The 26519-nt window shown below is 33.4% G+C and overlaps 2 protein-coding genes across 2 annotated transcripts; both read right to left on the minus strand.

Moving 5' to 3' along the window:
- Nucleotides 1-6689: 6689 nt before the first annotated feature.
- On the minus strand, nt 6690-7625 carry LOC127546982 (olfactory receptor 13A1-like). Its single transcript, XM_051973851.1, has one exon. The coding sequence runs from the start codon at nt 7623-7625 to the stop codon at nt 6690-6692; it is 936 nt and encodes a 311-aa protein (XP_051829811.1).
- Nucleotides 7626-17290: 9665 nt separating this feature from the next.
- Nucleotides 17291-18217, minus strand: LOC127547193 (olfactory receptor 13A1-like). The gene has a single exon (XM_051974005.1). It carries the CDS (start codon nt 18215-18217, stop codon nt 17291-17293), a length of 927 nt encoding a protein of 308 aa, XP_051829965.1.
- Nucleotides 18218-26519: the final 8302 nt, after the last annotated feature.

The raw sequence follows: 26519 nt of genomic DNA on the forward strand, positions 1-26519 counted from the left end.
CATATTTTTTTAAGTTATTTCATACATAATTTTCTCTCCTTCCAAGTAATTCTCATGTTAATTAATTCTTATCCTGAATACTTCTTCCATTCTGGCTTTATGTTGTGGGCATTTGTATACATGATACATCTTTCCTAGTGTTTTGGAAATGCTTTAGTAGAACTAAGTGAGTATGACTTATTTTTGTAATTAGTCTCAATATGGAATATATAACAGAGTTTCTAGATTTTATGTAAAGTATTGATAGACTTTACAACTAATTTGAAGGGACATCTTTACTTTGCCTTCACCAGGAAGGGTTTTGTTTATTTTTATGCCTGAGATAAAGGAAAGAACATAAAATAAGAAAGACTATGTGTAAATGAAATAACCTTATAGAGAAGGAATGACAGATCCTAATAAAGTCTTGGATGAAGAAGTCAGTTAGGTCTGTGCAGGAAAGAAATTGTCCCTAGGAGGTTTTGCTCTTGCAGCTTTATGGGAATGGCAGGTCAGAGAAACTGTGATCAACATCTCAATACATATATCCCTTTACTTTCTAATTAAAATTCCACCCTTCAGAGCTCTTTTAGCCATTTAATTTGGTGCTAAGGAAAGTCTGAGAGGTAGAGATTTTGCATTTGAACCATTCTATGGGGCAAAAAAAATGATACTACGAGAAGTTATTTTTGCATTGTCTCATTGAAAAATAACCCTACTCACCTGTACTTGAACCTTTCTAAATGGCACTGAAGCTCTCAGCAGAATTCTGCAGTCTCAGAGCAATTACTTAAAGCTGTCTGGGGAAGCTCTGCTTTTTTTATTTCAGAGTCCTGTTTTACTTTTAAAGAAAATTATCTTTTTAGGGCTTCAAATTCTGATCTAATCACATTTCTAGAAAAGGAATGTGACTGCAGAGCTGACTTTGGATCTGGGATTGTTTGAGTGTTGTAACAGGGCAAATGTAATTTTGTAAAATTATTTATGACATTTTTCTTCAGCAAATTGTCATGGAACTGGGGAATTAACTTTTGGTTGAGGAGTTTTCATGATCCTGAAAAAAATGACTGAAGAGATTTCCTTTTTTTCATTTATTAAGCACCTGTTTATTATCTTTTTCCTTTATTAAAGTTTTTGATTTTCAAAACATATGACTGGACACATTACAATATTTGCTTTTGCAAAATTACAGGTTCCAATTTTTTTCTTCTCCCTTCCTCTTGAACCTCCTCCCCTGGATGGCAAGTAATTCAATATATGTTAAACATATGCAATTCTTCTATACATATTTCCACAATTATCATGCTACACAAGAAATGTTAAAACAAAAAGAGAAAAATAAGAAAGAAACAAAATACAAGCAAACAACAACAAAAAGAGTGGGAATACTATGTAATGTTCCACAGTTAGTCCTCATAGAGCTCTTTCTGGGTGTAGATGGCTCTCTTCACCACGAGCTCATTGGAACTGGTCTGAATCATCCTTGAGAAAAGCCATTCCCATCAGAAATGATCATTATATAATCGTATTGTTGCCATGTACAATGATTTCCTGGTTCTGCTCACTTCACTTAGTATCATTTCAGAAAGGTCTCTCTAGACCTCTCTGTAATCATCCTGCTGATAGTTTTTTTTTTATAGAGCAATAATATTCCATAATTTTCATATACCAAAACTTATTCAGTCATTCTCCAACTGATGGTCATTCACTCAGTTTCCAGTTTCTTGCCACTACAAAAAAGGGATTACCACAAACATCTTTGCACATGTGGGTTCCTTTTCTTTCTTTATAATCTCTTTGAGATGTAAGCCCAGTAGAAACACTCTTGGGTCAAAGGGTATGCACAGTTTGATAACTCTTTGGACATAATTCTAAATTGCTCTCCAGAATGGTTGAATCAATTCACAGCTCCACCAACAATATTTTAGTATCCCAGGTTTTTTGCATTCCCTCCAACATTTGTCATCTTTTCCTTTCAATTTAGCCAATCTGAGAGGTGTGTAGTGGTAGCTCAGAGTTGTCTTAAATTGTATTTCTTTGATCAATGGGGATTTAGAGCACCTTTTTATATGACTAGAAATAATTTCAATTTCTTCATCAGAAAATTTTCTTCATATCATTTAACCATTTATCAATTGGAGAATGACTTGAATTCTTATAAATTTGAATCAATTCTCTATATATTTTAGAAATGAAATCTTTACCAGAACCCTTGAATGTAAAAAATGTTCCCTAATTGATTTCTTCTCTTCTAATCTTGTCTGCACTGGTTTTGTTTTTACAAAACCTTTTTAATTTAATATAGTCAAAATTATTTATTTTGCATTCAATAATGTACTTCACTTCTTCTTTGGCCACAAATTCCTTCCTTCTCCACAAATCTGAAAGATAAACTATCCTTTGTTCTTCTAATTTACTTATAATATCTTTTTTTGTCTTTATGTCAAATGAACACCACCTTAATTTTATTCTTTTCATTAAGTCCCTTGAAATTCTTGACCTTTTGTTCTTCCAGATGAAATTTTTTTTATTATCTTACCTAGCTCTGTAAAATGATTGAGATTTTTCTTTAGATCCACAAGATGCTATTTTTTAAAATTTTAATTTCTATGCTTTTAAAAGTAAGTATTTGTTTTTCAAATTCATTAAATCCCTTTAAATTCTTCACCTTCTCTCAGGTTCTGGGTCCTCCATGGATAATGGAAAAATAGTGGCTGTCCTATCCACTATTATCAGCCCAACTTTAAACTCTCTCATCTATATTTTATGCGACAAGGAATTCAAAATAGCTCTCAAGAAAATGTTTCCATTCATTAAATAAATAATTTTAATTTGCCCATATGACTTGGTTATAATTTTATTTTTGAAATTCCAGTATAAAAATATGATGTAAAAGGCAATTTAGGTTCTAGGAACCTTAGTTATTTTATTTATGGAAATACTTTCACTCAGAATCTCAGAACTCAAAATGGATCTCAAACCAACTTGAGCCTTATCACACAGTTGCTCTATACCCAAATTCCTTATTTCAGTTTTGGGTCATACACCCCCTCTCAGTCACCATCACATTATTCATATTTTTCCTGTTACTTTTCTATTTACAAATAAATTCTGTTGATCTTTATTCCACAATATCTTGTATATTATTTTCCTTCTCTTAGTGCAAATTATATATTTCAAATCATGTCCCCATCATTTATATTATTTACAGTATATTTAATTCCTCTATTTGCCTCTAATGTTTTGCTCAATTCTATAATACAGTTTATTTTCCACATATAATTATTCTCAAGTCCAAGTTTTAATCATGACATTTTCCTGCCAAGAAGTTTTAAAAAGTCCTTATGACAAATGGAAAAAGAGAAGACTATAGTTGGACGTTCAAACTTCAGGTTTTTTCCAGTCTCTCTGTACAAAATCATTTGATTTTATCCATGATTTACATTGTTCTATACACATTCCATTTTCAATCCACTCCATGTTAATGACTGTGTTTCTAACCAATGTGTATTAAAGGTAGTTAACATGGCATAATGGAGAGATAATTGAACTTGGATTTAGGAAGCCCTGAATTTGAATCTTGCCTTATCTATTAGTTGTATGTTCCCAAATGAATTCATTTGATCTCTGTCAACTTCAGTTTCTTCATATTTTAAATAAAGATGATAATATTGCCTTTCTTACAGGATCATTGCAAATATCCAGTAAAATAATAGATATTAGCTATTATTATTACATTTGTCACCTAACTGAGCAAAAAATTACTGAATTTGAACTCAAATGAGATGCATTAGTATCATACCTCTTTTAATTAATATTTGTGTGACTGAGCAAATCATTCACTTTTAAAATTCTCATTCTCACAGCAAGAAAATGAGAATCTTGGACTAGATCATCTCTGAGGTTTTTCCAGGTATAAATTAAGGATACTATCATCTCTTTCAACTCTGTCTGTAGCTTACTGTTTTTACAAATTTGTATGGATGGTTTCAAATGCCTTTCAAATTTCTTCTTTCCTTTTTCACACAGTCTAAAGTCAGATATCTCTGCTTGTCCTCTAAACAAATTCAATGATCTCCTCTCAATCTTAGACCTGTTGTTGTATATTTTTCTTTCTCTGAACCAAGCCTAGATTCATGGACAAGCACATTGATTAAACTGCAACTTGGCTTGCATATTCAGTACCCTATTCCCTATACTTTCTGCATTAGAAGATTTAAGAGGAAAAAAGTTTTAAACAACTAACCGCTAAAGCCAATGTTTGTTCCACTTGGACTTCCTGACCTCTGGCTGAGAGCAATCATCTTCTCAACTGCTCAGTCCAAGCACTGCTTCTCTCTGCTACCTGTTCATACTCAGAGTGTTTTGAAGCACCCCTGAGAAATGCTGATTAAGATATATGACTTAGTGATTTAGGCATAAAGAATGAGATTATAAATAAATTAGAAGAACATAGAATAGTTTACCTCTCAGACTTGTGGAGGAGGAAGAAATTTGTGACCAGAGATGAACTAGAGACCGTTACTGATCACAAAATAGAAAATTTTGATTATATCAAATTAAAAGGCCTTTGTACAAACAGAAGTAATGCAAACAAGATTAGAAGGGAAGCAACAAACTGGGAAAACATTTTCATAGTTAAAGGTTCTGATAAAGGCCTCATTTCCAAAATGTATAGAGAATTTACTCTAATTTATAAGAAATCAAGCCATTCTCCAATTGATAAATGGTCAAGGGATATAAACAGACAATTTTCAGATGATGATATTGAAACTATTTCCACTCATATGAAAGAGTGTTCCAAATCACTATTGATCAGGGAAATGCAAATTAAGACCACTCTGAGATACCACTACACACCTGTCAGATTGGCTAAAATAACAGGAAAAAATAATGATGAATAATGGAGGGGATGCTGGAAAACTGGGACACTGATGCATTGCTGGTGGAGTTATGAACGAATCCAACCATTCTGGAGAGCAATCTGGAATTATGCCCAAAAAGTTATCAAACTGTGCATACCCTTTGATCTAACAGTGTTACTACTGGGTTTATACCCCAAAGAAATACTAAAGAATGGAAAGGGACCTGCATGTGCCAAAATGTTTGTGGCAACCCTGTTTGTAGTGGCCAGAAACTAGAAACTGAGTGGATGCTCATCAATTGGAGAATGGTTGAGTAAATTGTGGTATATGAATGTTATGGAATATTATTGTTCTGTAAGAAATGACCAGCAGGATGCATATAGAGGGGCTTGTGATGCTAAGTGAAATGAGCAGAATCAGGAGATCAGTACACTTCAACAATGATACTGTATGAGGATGTATTCTGATGGAAGTGGATTTTTTTTTGACAAAAAGAAGATCTAATTCAGTTTCAATTGATCAATGCTGGACAGAAACAGCTACACCCAAAGAAAGAACACTGGGAAATGAATGTAAACTGTTTGCATTTTTGTTTTTCTTCCCGGGTTATTTTTACCTTCTGAATCCAGCTCTTCCTGTGCAACAAGAGAACTGTTCGGTTCTGCATACATATATTGTATCTAGGATATACTGTGACATATTTAACATATATAGGACTGCCTGCCATCTAAGGGAGGGGGTGGAGGGAGGGAGGGGAAAAGTCGGAACAGAAATGAGTGCAAGGGATAATGTAAAAAAAATTACCCTGGCATGGATTCTATCAATAAAAAATTATGATTATTTTAAAAAAATGTGACTTAAGAAACTGACCTAACAGGCAATATACATACTCAAAAGCAGCCTCCTTTAGCCAACTTGAGGAGAGGAAACATGGGGGAAAAAAAAACAACAAAAAAAGAAGTTATGTAAGAGAAACAAAATTGAGCTTTGAAGCAACTAGGAATCAGAGAAGTCAAGAAAGGATAAATTTTAATGGTCTTCTAGATGGACTGAGTAATTATTACGACTGAAAATCCTGTAACTAGGTTGATGTTTCACTTAGTTTTTCCTGAAGACAAAAGGATGAATTAGTTAAAATATGACAATCCCATATCACTCCAAGAATCTATGGTTTTGAATGAATTACTGATCTTTCAAATCCCAGAACATTATACACTATGAAAAGGTTAATCAAAAGAAAAAAGTTAGCTCTCTCTATATATAGATAGATGCATATATATATGTATATGTATATGTATAATATTTATATTATCCTAGCATGTCTAAGTTTTGAACTTTTGTGATCAGAAAGTTTACATTTCTAAGAATTTTTATTTTCCTTTCATTTTTGAATATTGGGAGGAATATTCAAAATTTTTTGTGTCATTGAACCCTTTGGTTTTCTGGAAAAAATCTGTGGCTCTCTTCTCAAAATATTCCTTTCAGATAAAATTGATAAAATTTCAATGGAATTAATATTAATAATAATAAAGATGATTGTGATATTTATATAACTTCAATGTTTTCAAAGTATTTTACAGTTATCATCTAATTTCAAGCTCACAATAACCCTGAGATGTAAGAGCAAAATTGATTTATCTTTGATATGAGTAACTGACTTGCTCAAGTAATAGGTGTTTCCACCTGGATTTGAATTCAAATCTGCCTCACTCCAGGTCCATTTCTCTATCTGCCAGAGAATTATTCTTTTGAAATAAAATTAATAAGAAACAATGTAAGTTCTTTAAAACTCCCTAACTTAGAGAATAGACATAGAATCTGATGTGCTCTATATTTCAAGGCACTCTAAAATGAGAACCACATCACAAAGAGTTTTTTGAGGGCAGCTTTGACATCCTTGTTTCTCAGAGTATAGATCAGTGGATTTATAGCAGGGCTTAGAGTGGTATACATCACAGCAACAGCTTTCCCTTTTTCAGGAGAATAGCTAGTACTTGGACTTATATAAGCAGAAAATGCAGCAAAATAGAAAATGGTGATTACAATAAGGTGGGAAGAACAAGTAGAAAACGCTCTCTTCTTTCCCTCTTCAGATCGGATCTTCATGATGTTGGCGATGATAAAGCCATAGGACATTATTGTCAATAAGAAATTGGTACCAGCCAAGAGGAGATCTGTGAAAAGCGTCATGAGTTCATTCACTTTTGTTGGGGAGCAAGAGAGTGGTAACATTTGGGGGATCTCACAGAAAAAGTGATCAATGACATTAGGACCACAGAAAGACAATTGTAACAGCATGGCTGTGTGGATTCCAGAATTCATCCCACCCATAAACCATACTCCAGTCACCAACATCCCACAGATCTTCTCACTCATCAGAGTGCTATAATGTAAGGGCCGGCAAATAGCCACATACCGATCATAAGCCATAGCTGTGAAAAGAAGGAGCTCAGAACCCAAAGCCCAAGAGAAGACAAAGATCTGGGTCATGCACTCAACAAAGGGGATGGTTTTCTTCCCCTCCACCAGATTCTCCAACAACTTGGGCACCACTGTAGTGGTGCAAATGATATCCAACAAGGCCAAATTGATCAAGAAAAAATACATGGGTGTATGAAGGCCTGCAGTGATCCAAATTGAAGCAATGATGAGAGAATTGCCAATAATAGCCAAGACATAGAAGAACAGGAAGAAACAAAAGAAGAGAATGTCAAGATGAGGGTTTTCAGAGAAGCCCTGGAGAATAAATTCAGTGACCAGTGTCTGATTATTAAGAGCCATGGCTTTATTCATCCAAAGGAGCTAGTAGTCTATTAGTGATTGTTATTTCACTGATGTGCCACTGGTGGGTTCACTGAACATTTGTGGAGAGCAAACAGCCTGAGAAATGAAGAAAATCAATGATTTTTCCCTGATTTTAGCCAAAGATCTGTGGCAAGACTTAAAATTTATTATGGGTGGAAGTGAAAGAGTGCAATTGCAAAGCAGAATCTATACATTGATACACATAGTTCAATTGGGAGGAGGCATCAGTGATGGTAGAGACATGCAGGGAATTTCTTTGTGAGTTTTAAATTTTTATTTTATTTTTCAATTAAGAAGCATTTTAATGATGTTCAATGTTTCTACCTCCAATTTAAAAGAAAAACCTTCCTAACTGATGTTATTATCATATTTTAGAGGAATCCCATAGTAAATCTTGAGTTGTAAGAAACATAGAATACCAGATAATCCTTTCCTGAGGGACTGTGACAAGATTGGGTGTGAGGATTTATACAATACCCAGGAAAGAAGCAGAAGGTCCTCATGACAACCTCTGAAACTTCTGATCCTGTCAGACAATCTCACTTCAGTTGCAGCCCAGGTTTCATGCCAGGATAGGATAATTGGTGATCTGTGGTTGCTGAACACAGAGATTATGACTAGAACTGTCTAGAAGCATCTGATGATTCCCACAATAAGCATTGGCAATATCTCTTTATCTCTAATTTTGCATTTCTAGCTCCATATTAGACATTTCCATCAGGGTATCCCGTAAAATTTAAATTTAATATGTCAAAAATGGAAGGCATTATTTTTCCTCCAAACCCTCTCCCTTCTAAACTTCCTTATTGCTATTAAGGTCCCTTCTTTGCTCCCAGCAACCCAGGCTTGCACCCCAAGAGACATCCTTGACTTTTCATTCTCTATATTCCATCTGTTGCCAAGTCCTACAGATTTTACCTTCATAATATCTTTTAAAAACCTTTCTTCTCTACTTTGATACTGTGATTACCCTCATGTAGGCGTTAAACATTTCATGCCTAATTTATTTCAATAGCCCACTGGTAAATTCCTACTTACATTTTCTTCTTAATGTAGTTCGCCCACCACTCAAATTAAATGTCTTCCTCATTGATGTCACCCTCCACTGCACACAACAAATGCCTGTTTCCCTATTCCTGCTAAAATTCAACATAAAACTCTCTTTCATTCAAAGCCCTTGACACAGTGTACCTCTTTAACTCTCCAGACTTATACCTTTTATCTTCTAATAACTCCCACTCTCTCTGTGATGCGGTGACATTGACCTCCATACTGTAGCATCCCTATCCCTAGATTTTGAGTATTTTTACTGGTTGTCACTCTTGTCTCTCATGTCTGCAATGGTCTCCTTTCTCATTGCCACCTCCTTTATCACTTGGCCTCCTTCAACTCTCAACTAAAATCCTATCTTCTACTAAAGAAGGGAAAGGGACTTGTATGTGCCAAAATGTTTGTGGTAGCCCTCTTTGTAGTGGCTAGAAGCTGGAAAATGAATGGATACCCATCAATTGGAGAATGGTTGAATATGAATGTTATGGAATATTATTGTTCTGTAAGGAATGACCAGCAGGATGAATACAGAGAAGCTTGGAGAGACTTACATGAACTGATGCTGAGTGAAATGAGCAGAACCAGGAGATCATTATATACCTCAACAACGATACTGTTTGAGGATGTATTCTGATGGAAGTGGATCTCTTCGAGAAAGAGAGCTAATTCAGTTTCAATTGATCAAAGATGAGCAGAAGCAGCTACACCCAAAGAAAGAACACTGGGAGATGAATATAAACTGCTTGCATTTTTGTTTTTCTTCCCGGGCTATTTATACCTCCTAAATTCAATTCTCCCTGTGCAACAAGAAAACTGTTCGGTTCTGCACACGTATATTGTATCCAGGATATACTGTAACCTATTCAACATGTAAAGAATTGCTTGCCATCTGGGGGAGGGGGTGGAGGGAGGGAGCGGAAAAATTGGAACAGAAGTGAATGCAAGGGATAATGTTGTAAAAAAAAAATTACCCTGGCATGAGTTCTATCAATAAAAAGTTATTTAAAAAAAAGAAAAAAAAAAGAAAATAAAATCCCATCTTCTGCAAGGAGCATTTCCTGATGCATCTGAATGCTAGTGCTCTGAGATTATCTCCAAATGATCCTGCCTGGATCTTGTTTCTATAGAGTTGTTGCATGTTTTCTCTCCCCTTAGATTCTGAGCTCCTTGAAAGCATGGCAATGAGGAAGGAAAATCTTCTAAGCATAGGAAGTTTCTGAAAAAAAAGTCTCAGATTCTGAATATGCAATGTTGTAAGAAAAGCAGCAAGGAGGCCTGTGTTACTGAATCATAAAGTACATGGGAAATAGAAGTGGTAAGAAGAGATGCATAGAGAATGGAAAGATACTGGAGGGTCTGATTGGAAAAAGCATTGAATGCCAAACAGATAATTTAATATTTAATTCTAGAGGTAATGGGGATACAACTAGAGTTTATTTCTTGGGTTAGTGACATTACCAAATCTTTAATTTAGGAAGATTAATTTGGCATCTGGAAAGATACTTGAGACAGAGGACAATTTGCAAGCTATTTCTATACACCAAAATAGAAGGTGTGGGAGTGAGTAGTTATTAACGTTTCCATAAAAGTTTAATCAATGAACATTCTCACTTGGCTTATGGAGTCTCCCAGCCTAGGGGGAAAAAAAGTAAGGATTGCTGAACAGTGGATAGGGTGACTTTCATGTTTCATTTTCCAGTTTATGAATTGTGCATTGCAATAGCTGCTCTCTGCTCCCATACTGAAAGGAACAGTTGATGGAGGGACTAGTTAGAAAGAGAGATTCCCTTCCCTTGCCCCTGTATTGGCCTCTTCTTCTCAAGAGTATCTGGGCTGGGCTAGGTTCCACAGTGTTGAAAACCCTTTCAAAGCATTTCCAGTACTATATGGTACAGCAATATGAATTCTTTCCTCATTCTCTGTACTCCCAGACTTCAATCTTAGAAATATAAGGTGCAAATTTCCCTCAAGGAGGAACTCTTCTCATCTAGGACTGGAGTTCTTAATATGGGATGCATGCGTGAACCTGTTGCATTTCAATATAATCCATTTTCTTTGAAATTCTTACATAACAGTACACAAAAAACCAGACAGGATGTGTTTAAGTCACACCTCACAATACCTCCAATTCATCTTAATTGTTTCTCTCTCTGAAGAATTTTTAAAATGTGATTTCCCCAAAGCTTCATTTATAATGAGAGATATGTATGTTAAATAGACTTTGAATTTTGATTAAGTATATGTAATTTTAAGACAGGAAATGAATATTTGGTGATAAACTATGAAATGGAAAAAGTTTCAGGAACTGAATATTCAGCCATTCACACAACATCACCTATTTCTGTCATCATTTCTGAGTCACCTAGCTTTACATAAGGCAAAGATTTAGAGCACATAATAGAAATTTCAAAAAAAGCTTGTCAATTAATTTGTAATTTGAGGGTTGTTTGATTAAAAGAACTATAAGTAGAATTACAAAATGTAGTTGGAAAAACTCTTAGAAGTTGGAAAATTTCTGAACTGAGAGCTAGATGGAGTTGTGATGAAATCAGAAAGCATAGATTGCCTAGTTCACTTTATTGAACTTTACTTAAAACATTGAAAGAAGCAGCTAAATATAATGGATGACAAAATATCCTCTGAATGGCTCTGTAAGAACAGTTTTCCCTACACTGACTGAGAACTACATTAGGATTTTGCTTCATGAATTCATGGAAACACATAGGAGGGCAGTTATGTATTGTTTTATCATCACCAATCCTTCTTGCTGGTCAAAATCTTGACAGTGACATTCTAATAGTTCATTGGGCTCCCAAGTGACATTGCTTTTCCTTGAAGTCATGGCTTTTCCAAAAACTCTAATCTGTGCCATTTGATAAACTAAGGAAACTGAGAGGTATAGAATTAAATAACTGCTATAGATCATTTGCCAGCTATATCACAACTATGCATCTGTAGTATATACAGATATGTGTGTGTATATATATTTCTATACACAATTAAGCAGAGGCAGATACTTAAGGACTAATGATGGTCAGCTAAGAAAGAATGTTCAAAATATTCCTAATGGTTAGATAAGAAAGGATCAATCATGGGAATTAATTCCTATCCTAGGTACAAACTGACTCTTTCTTGAGATGAAATAGAAAAAGAGAAAAACTTCAAAACAAAGGAGATTTAGGAAGCATCTGACACTGAAAGAGCATGGCTGACAATGAGACTGTTAAAAGGGCTTTTAAAATCTTCAGGAATCATTGGATTTCCTAACACAAGATGAGACTGTTTTAGTTCTTGAAAAACCAGCAAGAATCATTGATTTCCCTGAGATGAAAAATTGTTGATGAGACTTTTTGCAGTTCTTCAGAGCTTACAAGAACTATTGGATTCCTGGCACATGAACTAATGGACAATGGAATCCTTTTGGACTATTTCTAGGACTTATAGACATGTGTAAATTCTCAGGTTGACTCATATTATTTGTTACATTACTACTAGCCTGTGTTATATTGCTATGTGCTTATGTGTTTTATGTAATTGCAAGAATCATTGGATTTCTTGAGATGAAAAATTGTTGATGAGACTATTGCAGTACTTAAATTTTCATGTTGATTCATGTTATTTGTTACATTATTACTAGCTTGTGTTATATTGCTATGTGCTTATGTAAATTATGTGTAATGCCTCCCATATTGATGGATTTATGTATACCATGTATATCTCTTTCAAAGTTCTGGCCCAAAATATCTTCTTGTAAGATCAGATCAACAATCTATCAACTCTAATGAGTTAGCAGTTTGTAAAGATTCCAACATGACTTAATCTTTTTTAGTAGCTGAAGCAGCTCTCCAAGCCACTTAATTATAGAAGGGTTTCTAGTCTTCATTGAGTTTCCCACATCTATAAAATTATAAGTCTAAAACAACAACAAAAAACTGAATTACCAAGGAGTACTAAGAATTTAATTTAGGTAATATTCTATGATGTCCAGGGTGTAAGAAATATGGGACAGGGGGTGGAGAGAAAACTGATTTAAAAATCAATATAAAGCAATAAACATTAGAGTTCAAGAGATTTCAGAGATATAAAACTGAATTGCAAGTTTTAGGACTATATAGTTAAAGATGGAAGTTATCTTAGAAATTTATTCCAATACCATACTTTTCAAATGAGGAAATTGAGGCTTAAAGATGTTAAGATTTCCCCAATGTTATCTAGGTGTTTAGGTGGCAGAACAAAGATTTAAGTCAAGCTATTAGTCTCTTACCACTTTCAGACTACTTTATAGTAACCTCTTGTCAATATCTTTCTTTTTATTGAACAAATCCCATTAAACTCAATAGCCATGAAAATAATGCTCACCTGGAATTCTTCCATGAATATTCTCAAATGGGAAGAGTTCTCTATCAATCTCCTACCTATTAACCTTGAGCTTTGTCTTTGAAAAAATGAGAGAGGAGATCATTTGAGGTTATGCAGGACCAATAACTTGCAAAAATGTAATAATGCTAAGATCTTTGACTATCTGCAGAACACTTCTTGAGGAAGCAAAAAATTAACCAGCTTTTAAGAAAATAGCACATTGTCTAAAGGGGATAGATATACATTGGCCACAAGGGATTCTTTTAATCAGGTTTCTGTGGGAAGGACCCTGAAGGAGCAATTATCTGATGGTGCTGGTATTGTGAATACTGATGGGGTATAAACTTGATCCCAGGTCAGTACTCAAGAGAAAAATTCCTAAAGTCACTTATAGAACCTTAGCACAGGAAGGATTGTTAATGATCATCCTTATTTTACAGATAAGTACAATGAAATATAGAGAGGAAAAGTGAATTGAGTAAAGCCATGAAATAAACTAGCTTCAGAGATGGAACTGGAAGCCAGGCCTCCTGCTTCCTCTTCCAGTACTCATTAATACAGGATTCTGAACTCTAAAGGAACTGTTTATAAATATCACGATACTGATATTTCTTCTTTACCAGGTTTACCAGAGGAATGTCAAGGAAATAGGAAGCATGTGAGCAAAAAGTGTGTGCTTTAGTCCCTGTTTAGCCATTAGCTAACTCTATGACTAATACTTAATCCCTCCTTTTTCTGGGCTTCAGGGATAGAACTGTTTTGATTCTGTATTTGTATGCCCTGTGCCTAGTACAATGTTTGGAACATAACAAGTGCTGAACAAGTGATTGTTAATTGATTGGAGGATTTCTAGGATGGAATTCCCCAGCCTGAGGAGGACAGAGTTGGTTGATTGTTGTTCTTCCTTCTGAAAGGGCACCAAAATGACATCACTATATTAGAATCAAGTTATAATGTGTCTGACTGTGGTTAATTAGACTCATAATACCTCAGAATGTGCTACCACAGTTCAGAAACAAATAATTCTTAGGAACATTTAGAGTGGACTCTAACTTTGTGCATCTCTCATTTCTTCTAAACCAATTCAGTTCTACACTTGGAAATGAATATAAACTGCTTGCATTTTTGTTTTTCTTCCCAGGTTATTTCTACCTTCTGAATCCAATTCTCCCCGTGCAACAAGAGAACTGTTCGGTCCTGCACACATATATTGTATCTAGGATATACTGTAACCTATTTAACATGTAAAGGACTGCTTGCCATCTGGGGGAGGGGGTGGAGGAAAGGAGGGGAAAAATCAGAACAGAAGTGAATACAAGGAATAATGCTGTAAAAAATCACCCTGGCATGGGTTCTGTCAATAAAAAGTTATTTAAAAAAATAAAATAAAATAAACCAATTCAGTTCTGCTTTGCTCATAGAACACAGCATGTCAAGCAGGGCCATGCTGTGCCAGTGTCTCTCAATTCTAAAATTCTTAACAGAACCTTGAGAGTCTCGATTGTTCATCTGTATAAAGGTAAATGGAATACATTGTCCTATGACAATCACAAGTTCTTTCTCTTAGTCAATGCTGGAAAGATTTTTGCCAGAGTCCTCCTTAATAGACTACCCCTACACCTAAAAAAAGGTTATCTATCTGAGACTTCAGTGGCTTCAGAAGGAACTGATGGATAGTCTATGTGGTATTTACTGCCCTTCAACTCCAGGAAAAATGCCAGAAGCAGAACATTGTAAAAAAAAAAAAAAAACTCTGAAATACTTGAGAGCTCAAATTAATGCAATGACCAGCTATGATATTAGATGACTGATGATGAAAAAATACTACTCACTGTCCAACAAAATTTTCTAAATCCCTACTGATTAGACACAGGAGTCCTCAAACTACAGCCTGTGGGCCAGATGCAGCAGCTGCGGATGTTTATCCCCTTCACTTAGGGATATGAAGTTTCTTTATTTAAAGGCCCACAAAACAAAGTTTTTGTTTTACTATAGCCCAGCCCTCCAACAATCTGAGGGACAGTGAACTGGCCCCATATTTAAAAAGTTTGAGGATCCCTGTGAGAAATGAAAAATAAAACAATTCTCAGAAATCACCTCACACCTATCAGATTTGCTAACATGACCGAAAAGGAAAATGACAAATTCTGGAGTAGATGTGGGAAAGGTGGGACACTAATACTTAATTGGTGGAACTGTCAACAAATCCAACCATTTTGGAGCACAATTAGAAACCATTCTCGTTATAGTTTAAAACTATGCATACCCTTTAACCCAGAAATACCACTACTATGTCGACATTCCAAAGAAATCAAAGAAAAGGTAAAATGACTTATATGTACAAACATATTTATAATAGCTCTTAGTAGTAGGAAAGATTTAGAAACTGATGAAGTTCCCACCAATAGAAGAATGACCAAAAAAGTATGAAATATGACTGTAAGGTGATGCCATTTTATTAAAAGAAGTAACAAGCATGATTGTTTCAGAAAAACCTGATATAAACTATATAAACTGATGTAAAAGTTCACAAAACCAAGAGAACATTGTATACAGTGACAGGAATACTGTAAGAAAATCAGCTGTGAAAAATATAACTATTCAGATCAAGAGAATTATCTAAGAATTCCAAAGTACCCATAACAAAAATGCTAACCACTTTCAGAGAGAGAGAACTGATGAATTCTGCATACAATTTGAAATGCATATTTTATTTTTTTCTTTATTTTTCTCAGCTTTATGTGTTCTCTTTTGTAACATGGCTAATATAACCATGACATCCCTTATATAATTAATATTAAATTGCTTTCTCAAGGGGGAGAAAAGGTGAAAAAGATGGAGTGCCTTTGGAACTCACATTGTAAAAAAAATGAAGATTAAAATGTTTATATGTAAGTAAGAATAATTTAAGGAAATACTTTAAAAAACAAGGAGAGATTACTTCCAGCTGAGGAGGATCAGTGAAGATGTTTAGATGACAAGGAGATATCTGAGTTCAGCCTGATTTGAGAAAGGAGAATAGAATTTTGAAAAATAGAGATGAAGAAAAAGTGAATTCCAGGCATTTGAAACTATCTGTATAAATTTGTAGAAATAGAGTAACCATAGACTTGGAGCTGAAAGAGATCACAGTATTATTAATTTATACCTGAGAAAACCTCAGACATAATTTATTTAAACTTATTTTATAGCTGAGAAAATGAGACTGAGAAAGATGAAGTGATTTGCTCAATCACACAAGTATTAATTAGAAGAGGTAGGATTTGAATCCATATGATTTGGCTTCAAATCCAGTACGTTATGTCCAGTTAGGTGTCAACTATAACAATAATAGCTAATATTGCTATAACTCTTTTAGATTTCAGAGGCAGTTTACATATCTATTATCTTACTGGATCATTGCTATGATCCTGTGAGGAAGGCAATATTATTATCCTCATTTGGATAATTGTCTGGGAATATACAACTAATAGATATCTGAGGCAGAATTCAAAGTCAGGACTTCCTAAATCTAAGTCTAGTCATCTCTCCACTTTGCCACCTAACTAGATACTTTTAATGCATATTGCTTAGAAACATTGTCATTAATATGGAGTAGATATAAAATGGAATGTGCATGAATGTAAAGTGTGGATAAAAATATGATTATGTATGGTGAGACTATAAAAAGCCCTAAGTTTTAAGATAAAAAATTATCTTCTTTTTTTTTCATTTGTAATAAGGATCTTCTAAAAATTTTTGGTAGGAAAATGTTATGATTAAATCTGACTGTAGAATCATTCTGTATGAAATATATATATAGTTTTATTGAAAACAGGAAGACGTTGGAGGCAAACAAATAATTAGATATATTGTAAATAATATAATGATGGAATCATGATCTGGGATATATCATTTGAACAATGAGAAGAGAAACTGTATAATAGGTATTGTAAAGTAAAGATCAACAGAATTTGGTTAGCAACTGATTCAAGATAAAGAAATGGTAACAAGGCATGAAAAATAAGCTTATGAGGCCTGAGAGAGTATTGCATGACCCAAAACTGAAATAAGTTGGGAATAGAGCAGCAGTGTGGTAAGGCTCAAGTTAGCCAGAGATTCGTTCTGAGTTCTGAGATTCTTAGTAAATCTAACAAAGGTTCCTAGAAACTAACTTACCTTTTACAACATATTTTATACTAGAATTTCAGAAATAAAATTATAACCAAGACACATGAACAAATTACAATTATTTATTTAATGAATGGAAACATTTTCTTGAGGGCTGTTTTGAAATCCTTGTTGCGTAAAGTATAAATGAGAGGATTTAAAGTTGGGCTGATAGTGGTATATAGGACAGCCACTACTTTGCCATTATCCATGGAGGACCCAGAACCTGGGAGAATATATGTGTATATAACTGTGGTATAATATATAGTAACTACAATGAGGTGGGAAGAACAGGTAGAGAAGGCTTTTTTCTTGCCTTCTGTGGTACGGATCTTTAGGATGCTGGAAATAATGAAGCCATAGGATACCATAGTGAGCACAAAATTAATCACCCCAAAGTATACATCTGCAATGACTATCATGATATTGTTCAGGTATGTAGAGGTGCAGGAGAGCAGTAGCAACGTGGGGATTTCACACAAAAAGTGCTTAATTTTATTTGGGCCACAGAAGGTTAACTGTATCATAAGACCAGTGTGCACTGATGAACTAATGGCACTAATGGCCCACACACTACCAGCTAGGAGGAGACAAACCATTCTGCTCATCATTGTAGTATAATGCAGAGGGTGACAGATGGCCACGTATCTGTCATAAGCCATAGCTGTGAAGAGTAGGAGTTCAGCACCCAAAAACCATGTAAGGAAATACAATTGAGTCATGCACCCAACATAGGAGATAGACTTCTTGTCTGCAAGGTTTTCCAGCAATTTAGGCAGAACTGTGGTTGTGCAGCCAATATCTAAGATGGCCAAATTGGCAAGGAAAAAATACATGGGTGTATGGAGACCAGAATCTACACCGATGGCCACCACAATAAGAGTGTTACCTGCTAGGGCTACTACGTAAAAAAAAAAGAAGATACAAAAGAGAACAAGCTGAATTGGATGTGTCTCAGAGAAGCCAAGCAGGATAAACTCAGTCACCACTGTTTGATTTCTCTCTGCCATTCGAAGTTGACTCCTTGATCCACCAGTGAATGTCTTCCAAAAAAGAGACTTCCTCATGTGGCAATAAATAAGGTCAGCTGAAATTTAACAGAAAAAAAATGTACGTATTCCCATTAAAAATGTTAAATACTTGGGGTTGTAGCACATATATTCAAAACTTAATTATTGCTAACTGATGAAAATGTATATTGAAAAGAACATTAGCACCTGCTTCACAAATGAGATTAACATAAAATTCAGTACCTATTCAATTGATGTTTGACCTCTAAGTGATATCAATTTGCAAATATGTGCCTTGTTTTCTTTGACCACTTACTTTTTGTGTTTCACACTATAGCTTTTACCTTTTGTTTTGCCTTTAATTACATTTCCTTTTTGAAGACAAGAATCACATCTTATTTTTATTTGTTTTTTCCAATTAATTAAATAAATATCAAGTATCTACTATGTACGAGGCACTGTGACAAGCACTGGAGATACAGACAAGAAAAAGACTCATGAATAGTAAAGAAAAAAGAAAGGGAACAATGAATCAGTGGCCTTTGAATCGGAAGGCTTGGTTTTGAGTGGCAGTTTAGACACTTTTAAATTCTGTGACCTCAAACAAATCAAATTGACCTCTTTGAGCCTTGGTTTTTTCCATCTGTTAATAAAATATTATTAAATTTTGCAGCAGAGATCTGGAACTGCAAAGGACCTGAGATCCCTAAGATGAACATCCTTTTTTATAGGAGAGAACAGCAAGCTCCAGTAAAAATGACTTGGCAACATCACAAAGGTCACAAATGGCAGACTCAGGACTTAATTTCAAATTCTACAAAAGAGTTAAGATTACAAGCAAGAATCATCTACTTTCAAAATTGAACATTATCTTTCAGATAGGGAAATTGATTTTAATGAAATGTAGAATTTTCAATTATTTCTTATTAAAAGGCCAGAATTTAATAACATTTTAACTTCAAAATATAAGACTCAAGGGAAGCATGAAAAAGGTAAAAAAGAAACAAGAAAAAAACATAAACAATTCATAAGATTAAACTGTCTATATTTCTGTGTGCAAAATAATATTTGTAACTCAACATTATTACTATAAGAGCAATTGGAATATATATAGACAGAAATGTAGATATTAAGTGACTTTAATGGGATGATACCACCCAAAAAAATGCATGAGAAAGAAAATTGCATAGAAAGAAGGAGGGGAACATTGAATGAAGCAAATTATCCCACATAAAAGAAGAATGAAAGAGTTATTATAAAGGAGGGAAAGATGAGGTAGGGAGGATTTGATAGGCAAAGTTTAAATATTGCTCTCATCAAAATTGCCTCAAAGAGGGAATCACATTCATATTCAGTTGGATTTAGAAATCCATATTACTCTACAAGGAAATAGAGAGAAATGGGTAAAATAGAAGAGGGAAGGATGCCTGATAAAGAGAAAGGTATACAGGGGAAGGTGGTGATCAGAAGTAAAATGCTAGTGAAGAAGGAAAGGATGAGCTGTAAGAGAGAGGAATAAATATGAAAAAGAAGCATGAAGAAAAATATTCAGTTAGTTATCATAACTATAGATGTGAATGGGATGAATTCACCCATAAAGTGAAAGTGGATAGCAGAATGGATTAATTATAATATATTCTTTATAAGAAACACATTGAAAGCAAAAATGCACACAAGGTAAAGGAAGAGACTACAACAGAACCTATATGTTTAATCTGAAGCAAAGAAATCCAAATTAGCAATCTTTATCTCAAAGTAAAAGCAAAGATAGGTCTAATTAAAAGAAGGAAAGTATATCTTGTGAAAAGGTGCCATAGACAATATAGTGAAAACAATATTAAACATATATGCACCAAGTGATATAGCATCTAAATTTCTGAAGATATTGAATAATTTATATGAGAAAATAGAGCATAAAACTCTATTAGTGGGGAATCTTTACTTTTCTCTCACATGAATAGATAGGTTAAAAAAAAAAGCAAAAAACATTAAGGAGATAAATAAAATTATATAGAACTTAATTTATATAATAGACTTCTTGAGTAAAATGAATGGGGATAGAAAGAAGTATACCTTTTTCTCAGCAGTACATGGCACCTAAATAAGAACTTTTAAAATCTAACAACCAAATGCAGAAAAATAAAAATAGCAAATGTATCCCTTTCAGATCGTAGTACAGTAAAAATTGCATTCAATGATGGATAATGAAAAGAGAAATTAAAATGTTAATGGAAATTAAATAAATTGTAAAATCCAAGTGAATCAAAGAACAAATCATAAAAATAAGTGATAATTTTATTAAATAAAATGCCAATATTAAGAAAACATACCAAAATTTATGGGATGAAGCCAAAATGGTACTGGGAAGAAAAAAAAATTGTGGGGGGGGGAAGAAAATTGTTATTTTAATTTGTTATATTTAATTTATTTTAAATTAATTTTTAATAGAAAAAACAAAAAGATCTGTGAATAGGGCTTGAAACTTTAAAATATATATAAAAAGAACAAGTTGAAATACTCCACCTCAATTTGAAATCATAAAAATTAAAGGAGAGATTAATAAAATTAAAAGAAGAAAACTATTAAACTTATCAATAAAACTAAAAGCTGATTTTCTGAGAAAATTGAGACACTGATGCATTGTTGATAGAGTTGTAAACTGATCCAACATTCTGAAGAGCAATGTGTAAGTTTGCTCAAATGGTTATAAAACTGCCCATATCTTTTGATCCAGAGATACTCCTACTAGCATTATATCTCAAAGATATCCTCCCTAAAATGGGAAAAGACCTATTTGTATAAAAATATTTATTGAAGTTCTTTTTATAGTAGTAAGAACTGGAAATCAAAAGCATGTCCAACAATTAGACAATGACTAAAGAAACTGTGGTATATGATTGTAATGGAATTTTTATGCTATAATAAATGATGGGCCAATGTTTTAGAAAAATCTAGGAAGACTTATTAAATGTTTCATTGGGAAGTCAAAAGAATTGGTAGAATATTGTACACAATAGCAGCATTATTGTTCCATGAAGAATTGTGGATGATTTAGTTGTTCTTAGCAAGCAACAAAATAAGACAATCCCAAACTAGTAATTATGAAGGAAACTATTCACCTTCAGATAAAGATTGATTGAATACAAACTAAGCATGATTTTTCATTTTCTTTCTTTTTTTTCATTTTATGTGAATCTTCTTGGGCAAAATTATCAATATGGAATGTTTTACATAATTGGACATGTTTAACCTATATCTGATTGCTTACCATCTCCAGAAAGGCATTGATAGAAAAGAAGAAATATTATTTGGTCAGATTTTTAAATAAAATCAAATTTTAAAATTGGAAAAATTGGAGAATTTGGGGAAAATAGTGGAGTAGGTCAGTAAATTTCAATTTCTATAGATTTCCCCGAAACAAATTTATATTTCAGAACAAACATAAACTGGTAAAAAATCAAGAAGACTTAGGGCAGAACAGGAATCCTCTTGGCACAACCATGGAAGTTCAGAAAAAATACCCTTGAGATTAACCAGAGTGAATTGGAAACACCTCCTGGAAAGCTCTTCAGAGATTCAATGGGGAACCCTAAGGTTAGCTGGGTTTAGTTGGAGCCTCATCAGGAACCACGGAAATCTTGACCTGTTTGATTGCTGGGTCTAAGCCTAGGAAGACTGAGGAAAACTCAGCTGATTAAGAAGTCTAGGCACAGCTGTGCAGCACTGGGCACCTGTGGCCCTAGGCAAAAAAGGAACAAATACACCAGGAGTGCAGAAGCAGTGACGTAGGGAAGTTGCTGGCAGCAGGTACTTGCAGGAGCCTGGAGTTTATGATTTGAAATTCTAGATCAGAGGAAAGAGCTGAAGTGAAGTCAAAGACCCCATACCCCCATCCTATTTATACTAATACTTCTTATTTAAAAAACAATGAATTAGCAAAGAAGAAAAACCCAAACTTAGGAATTATAAGAACAGGGAAGATTAGGATTCATTTTCAGAGAGGAAGACTGAAGTAAAAAAAAAAAAAACTTCTACCTCAAAGAATAACATTAAATGGCTCCCTGCCCAAAGACAATTTATAGAAGAAATCAAAAAAAAAATTAAAAATCAAATGAGAGATATTGATGAAAAACTTAAAAAAACAAGAAAAACAAGATTATTTTTTTTTTTCATTTATCCAACTAGAAAAGGAGATACAGAATCTTAAGACAAAAATACCCCTTTGAAAATTTTAATTGGGCAAGAAGAAGCCAGTGCAGCTAGAGGAGATCAAGAAATAACAAAATAGAATATGAAGAATGAAAAAATAGGACAGAATCTGAAACATCTTATAAGAAAAACCATAGATCTGGAGAACAGATCAAGAGAAAATATAAGAATAATTGGAGTACCTGAAAGCAAAAGAAAATATAAGAATAATTGGACTATCTGAAAAAACAGAATCTTGACACAATAATGCAAAAAAAATCCAAGAAAACTGTCTTGGAGTGATAGAATATGAGAAGAAAGTAGAAATAGAGAAAAGTCCATCCATTACCACCTAAACACACTCCTTTGAGGAAAACAAATAGGAATACTATTGCCAAATTTCAAAAACCCCATATCAAAGAGAAAGTTTTGCAAGAAACAAGAAAAAACCCTCAAATATGCTGGAGCTACAATTACAATTGTTCAGGACTTATCAGTAGCTACAATAAAAAACCATAGGTCTTAGAATCATTTATACCAGCAATCAAAAGAACTAGGCCAGAAGCCAAAAATATCATATCCACCAAAATTATCCATAATGTTGAATGAAAAAAGAAAAAAAAAGACATTCAACAAGCTTGCAGATTTTCAGGACTTTCTTTCAACTAAACCCAAACTCAATAGAAAATTTACCATATAACAGCCAATATCAAAGATCAATTTCAGGGAACTTATCTGGAGAATTTATTTGTGTTTTTACATGGAAATGTATACCATATGTTTAAGACTGGCATCAGTTTTCATAGACAGAGGGCATAGATGTGAGTTGATTTTGTTGAAATGGTCTCTAAAAATTGAAGGCTTTTGAAAGAGGAATAAATACACTTTGAGAATGGAGAGGGATGAGGTAGGATGGAGAACTTTTTATCACATAAAATTACAAGAAATAGCTTTATCCAGGGGAAAGAAAAAATGGGTGATTTGCAGACAATGATGAACCTCTCATCAGAATATTTCTCATCCAGGATGATCTTATCAGAATACTAAAAAGGTGGACAGAATTAGGGAGGCAGTAGTTAGAAGTAAAATAGACTTTTGAGGAGAGAAATCCTAAAAAAAGAATGAGAAGAAACAGAAGAAAATAGGATGGAAGGAAATAGATAGTAATCATAACTGAATGTGAATGGAATGATCTTATCCATTATAAGGAAGTTAACTGCAGAATGGATTAGAAACGAGAAATCAAGCATATATGGTTTCCAAAAAGGCACTCAAAACAGATACACTCACAAAGTAAAAATAAGGCACTGAATTTTAAACTAATTTGCTTCAGCAAGGGTAGCAACCACCATGATCTAAGACAAACCAAAAGCCAAAATAGACCTAATTACATTTTACTAAAATGAATGACAATGAAGTGATATCAAACCTAAATATATTGGCAGCAAATGAAATACCTTCCAGATTCTTAAAGAAAAAATTAAGTAAGTTACAAGAAGAAATAGATGGTAAAATTATACAGGAGGGGAAACTTTCCCCTCTCAGAGCTAGATAAATCTAACAAGAAAACAAATAAGACAAATTAAGGAAATGATTGAATTTTATAAAAGTTAGGTATGATAGACCTCTAGAAAATTGAACAAAATTAAAACGTAGTATACCTTTTGTTATACTTTACATAGTGTCATAGAAATTAACTATGTACCAGGGCATAAAAACCTCACAAACAAATGCAGAAAAATAGAAATATTAAATGCATCATTTTCAGACAATAATGCAATAAAAATTATATTCAGTAAAGATTCATAAAATATAGATTAAAATTAGTTGGAAACTAAATCATCTAATCCTAAGTAATAAGTGGGTATACAAACAAAAAAAATTTCATTAATGAGGACAACAATAAAACAGTATATCCAAACTGATGAGATATACCTAAGGAAGTGCTGGGATGAAATTTTATATCTCTAAATGCTTACCTCAATAAAAATATAGACAGAACAGGTAAATATTTTGAGTACAAAATTTAAAAACTAGAAAAAAGAATCAATTAAATATTATTAACTATTAAATTGGAACATCTGAAAAATCAAAGGAAAGGTTAATAAAATTGAATTTTTAAAATTATTCAACCAAGAAATAAAAGTAGAAACTGATTTTATGAGAAATCAAGAAAAATAAAAAAAAATCATTGGCACATTTATTTTTCAAAAAGAAATAAAAAACAATCTACTCATATCAAAAAAATGAAAAAGCTGAATGCACTATCAATGAAGATAAAATTAAAATAAATTGTTTTGACGAATTATATATCAATAAATATGACAGTCTAAGTAAAGATGATGAATATTTATAAAAACATAAAATGCCCAGATTAACAGAGGAGGAAATGGGATTTTTAAATAACTTTATCTTAGAAAAAGAAATAGAATGAGCCATAAATGTTAAGTGTCCAAGGCCAGATTTGAACTCCGTTCCTCTTGACTCTAGAGACAGTACTTTATCCACTAAGACAATTAGCTGCCCCAAACCAGATTATACTTATATCAGGAATGCATGGTTGATTCAAAGTTAGGAAAACTAACATCACAATTGACCATATCAATAATAAATCAACAAAAATCATATGATTGTCCCAATAAAAGCAGAATAAAATTTTGATAAAAGTCAACATTCATTGCCAAAAAAAAACTAGGAAGCTGAGAAATAAATTAAGTTTTCCTTCAAATAAGAAATATCTATCCAAAATCATTAGCAAGTGTTGTTTATAATGAGGATAACCTAGAAGCTTTCTTAACAAAATCATAAATAAAGTATGGAAATCAATTACCAACAGAATTATTCAATAATGTACTAGAAATGTTAGCTATTTGATTTAGCCTTAATGAAAAAGGTCACAGTCTCCCATTTTATCCATGGCCATCTCCAATCATCCTGATCCATAGCTTACCACTAGACCCAGATGACTCTGTGGGTAATGGTGGGGGGAGGAGGGTGGAGGAGGGAAGGAGGGAGGCAGGTGACCTTGCACAGCCCTCCATTACTTATATCCAATTCACTCACATGCCATGGCATCATCTTTCTGATTTCATGATCTAGTGCAATAAAATTTTTTAAAAAGGCATTGAAGCAATAAAAATATTATTAGGCAATAAAGCTATTATTCCTTACACAGGATAGAATATATGGATATACAGATGATGGTATACTTACAAATCCTGCAGAATCAAATGAAACACTGATTGAAAATATTAACAACTTTAGCAAAGTTTCAGGATATAAAATAAGTCCATAGTATCTCCATATGTTAACAAAGTCTAAAAGGAAGAGATAGAAAAAGGAGATCCATTTTAAACAACTGAAAACAATATAAAATACATAAGAGTCTACTTGCCAAGACAAACCCAGAAATTATATAAACATAATGACAAAATACTTTTTTCATAAATAAAGTCAGATCTAAACAATTGGGAAAATATTGTATATGAATAAAGTGAACCCATACAATAAAAATGACAATTCTACCAAAGTTAATTTATGTATTCAATGCCATACCAATAAAATTCTCCAAAAAAATTTCTGGATGTAGAAAAATTAACAAAGTTCATATAGAAGAACAAAATGTCAAAAATACTGAGAATCAATGAGGGGAAAAGTGAAATAACATTGCCTAGTAGTACCAAATCTCAAACTGTATTTCAAAGTGGTAATCATGAAAACAATCTGGTACTGTCTAAGAAACAAAGTGGGGGATTAGTGAAATAGATTAGGAATACAATAAAAAGAAGTAAATAACTTAAGAAATCTAGTGTTTGATTAATGAAAAGATCTAAAGTTTGGGGGAAAAACTCATTATCTGACAAAAATCATAGGGAAATTGAAAAACAGTATGGCAGAAACTAGGTTTAGACCAACATCTCACACTGCGTTCAAAGATATAGTCAATACATATATGATTTAAACAGTAAAGATAATGTTAAAAGCAAATTAAGGGAGGAAGGGAAATCTTACCTGACAAATCTGTAAATAAGAGAAGAATTTGAAACAAGTCATAGAGAGGAACATTAGAAGTAAGATGAATAATTTTGAAAAACATTTTGCCCAAACAAAACCA

Source organism: Antechinus flavipes, chromosome 2 (assembly GCF_016432865.1).
Source record: "Antechinus flavipes isolate AdamAnt ecotype Samford, QLD, Australia chromosome 2, AdamAnt_v2, whole genome shotgun sequence".
Lineage (NCBI taxonomy): Eukaryota > Metazoa > Chordata > Mammalia > Dasyuromorphia > Dasyuridae > Antechinus > Antechinus flavipes.

Excerpts from the sequence above, each read along its gene's own strand:
- LOC127546982 (XM_051973851.1), bottom strand. The coding sequence starts at position 7,625 with ATGGCTCTTAATAATCAGACACTGGTCACTGAATTTATTCTCCAGGGC.
- LOC127547193 (XM_051974005.1), bottom strand. The coding sequence starts at position 18,217 with ATGGCAGAGAGAAATCAAACAGTGGTGACTGAGTTTATCCTGCTTGGC.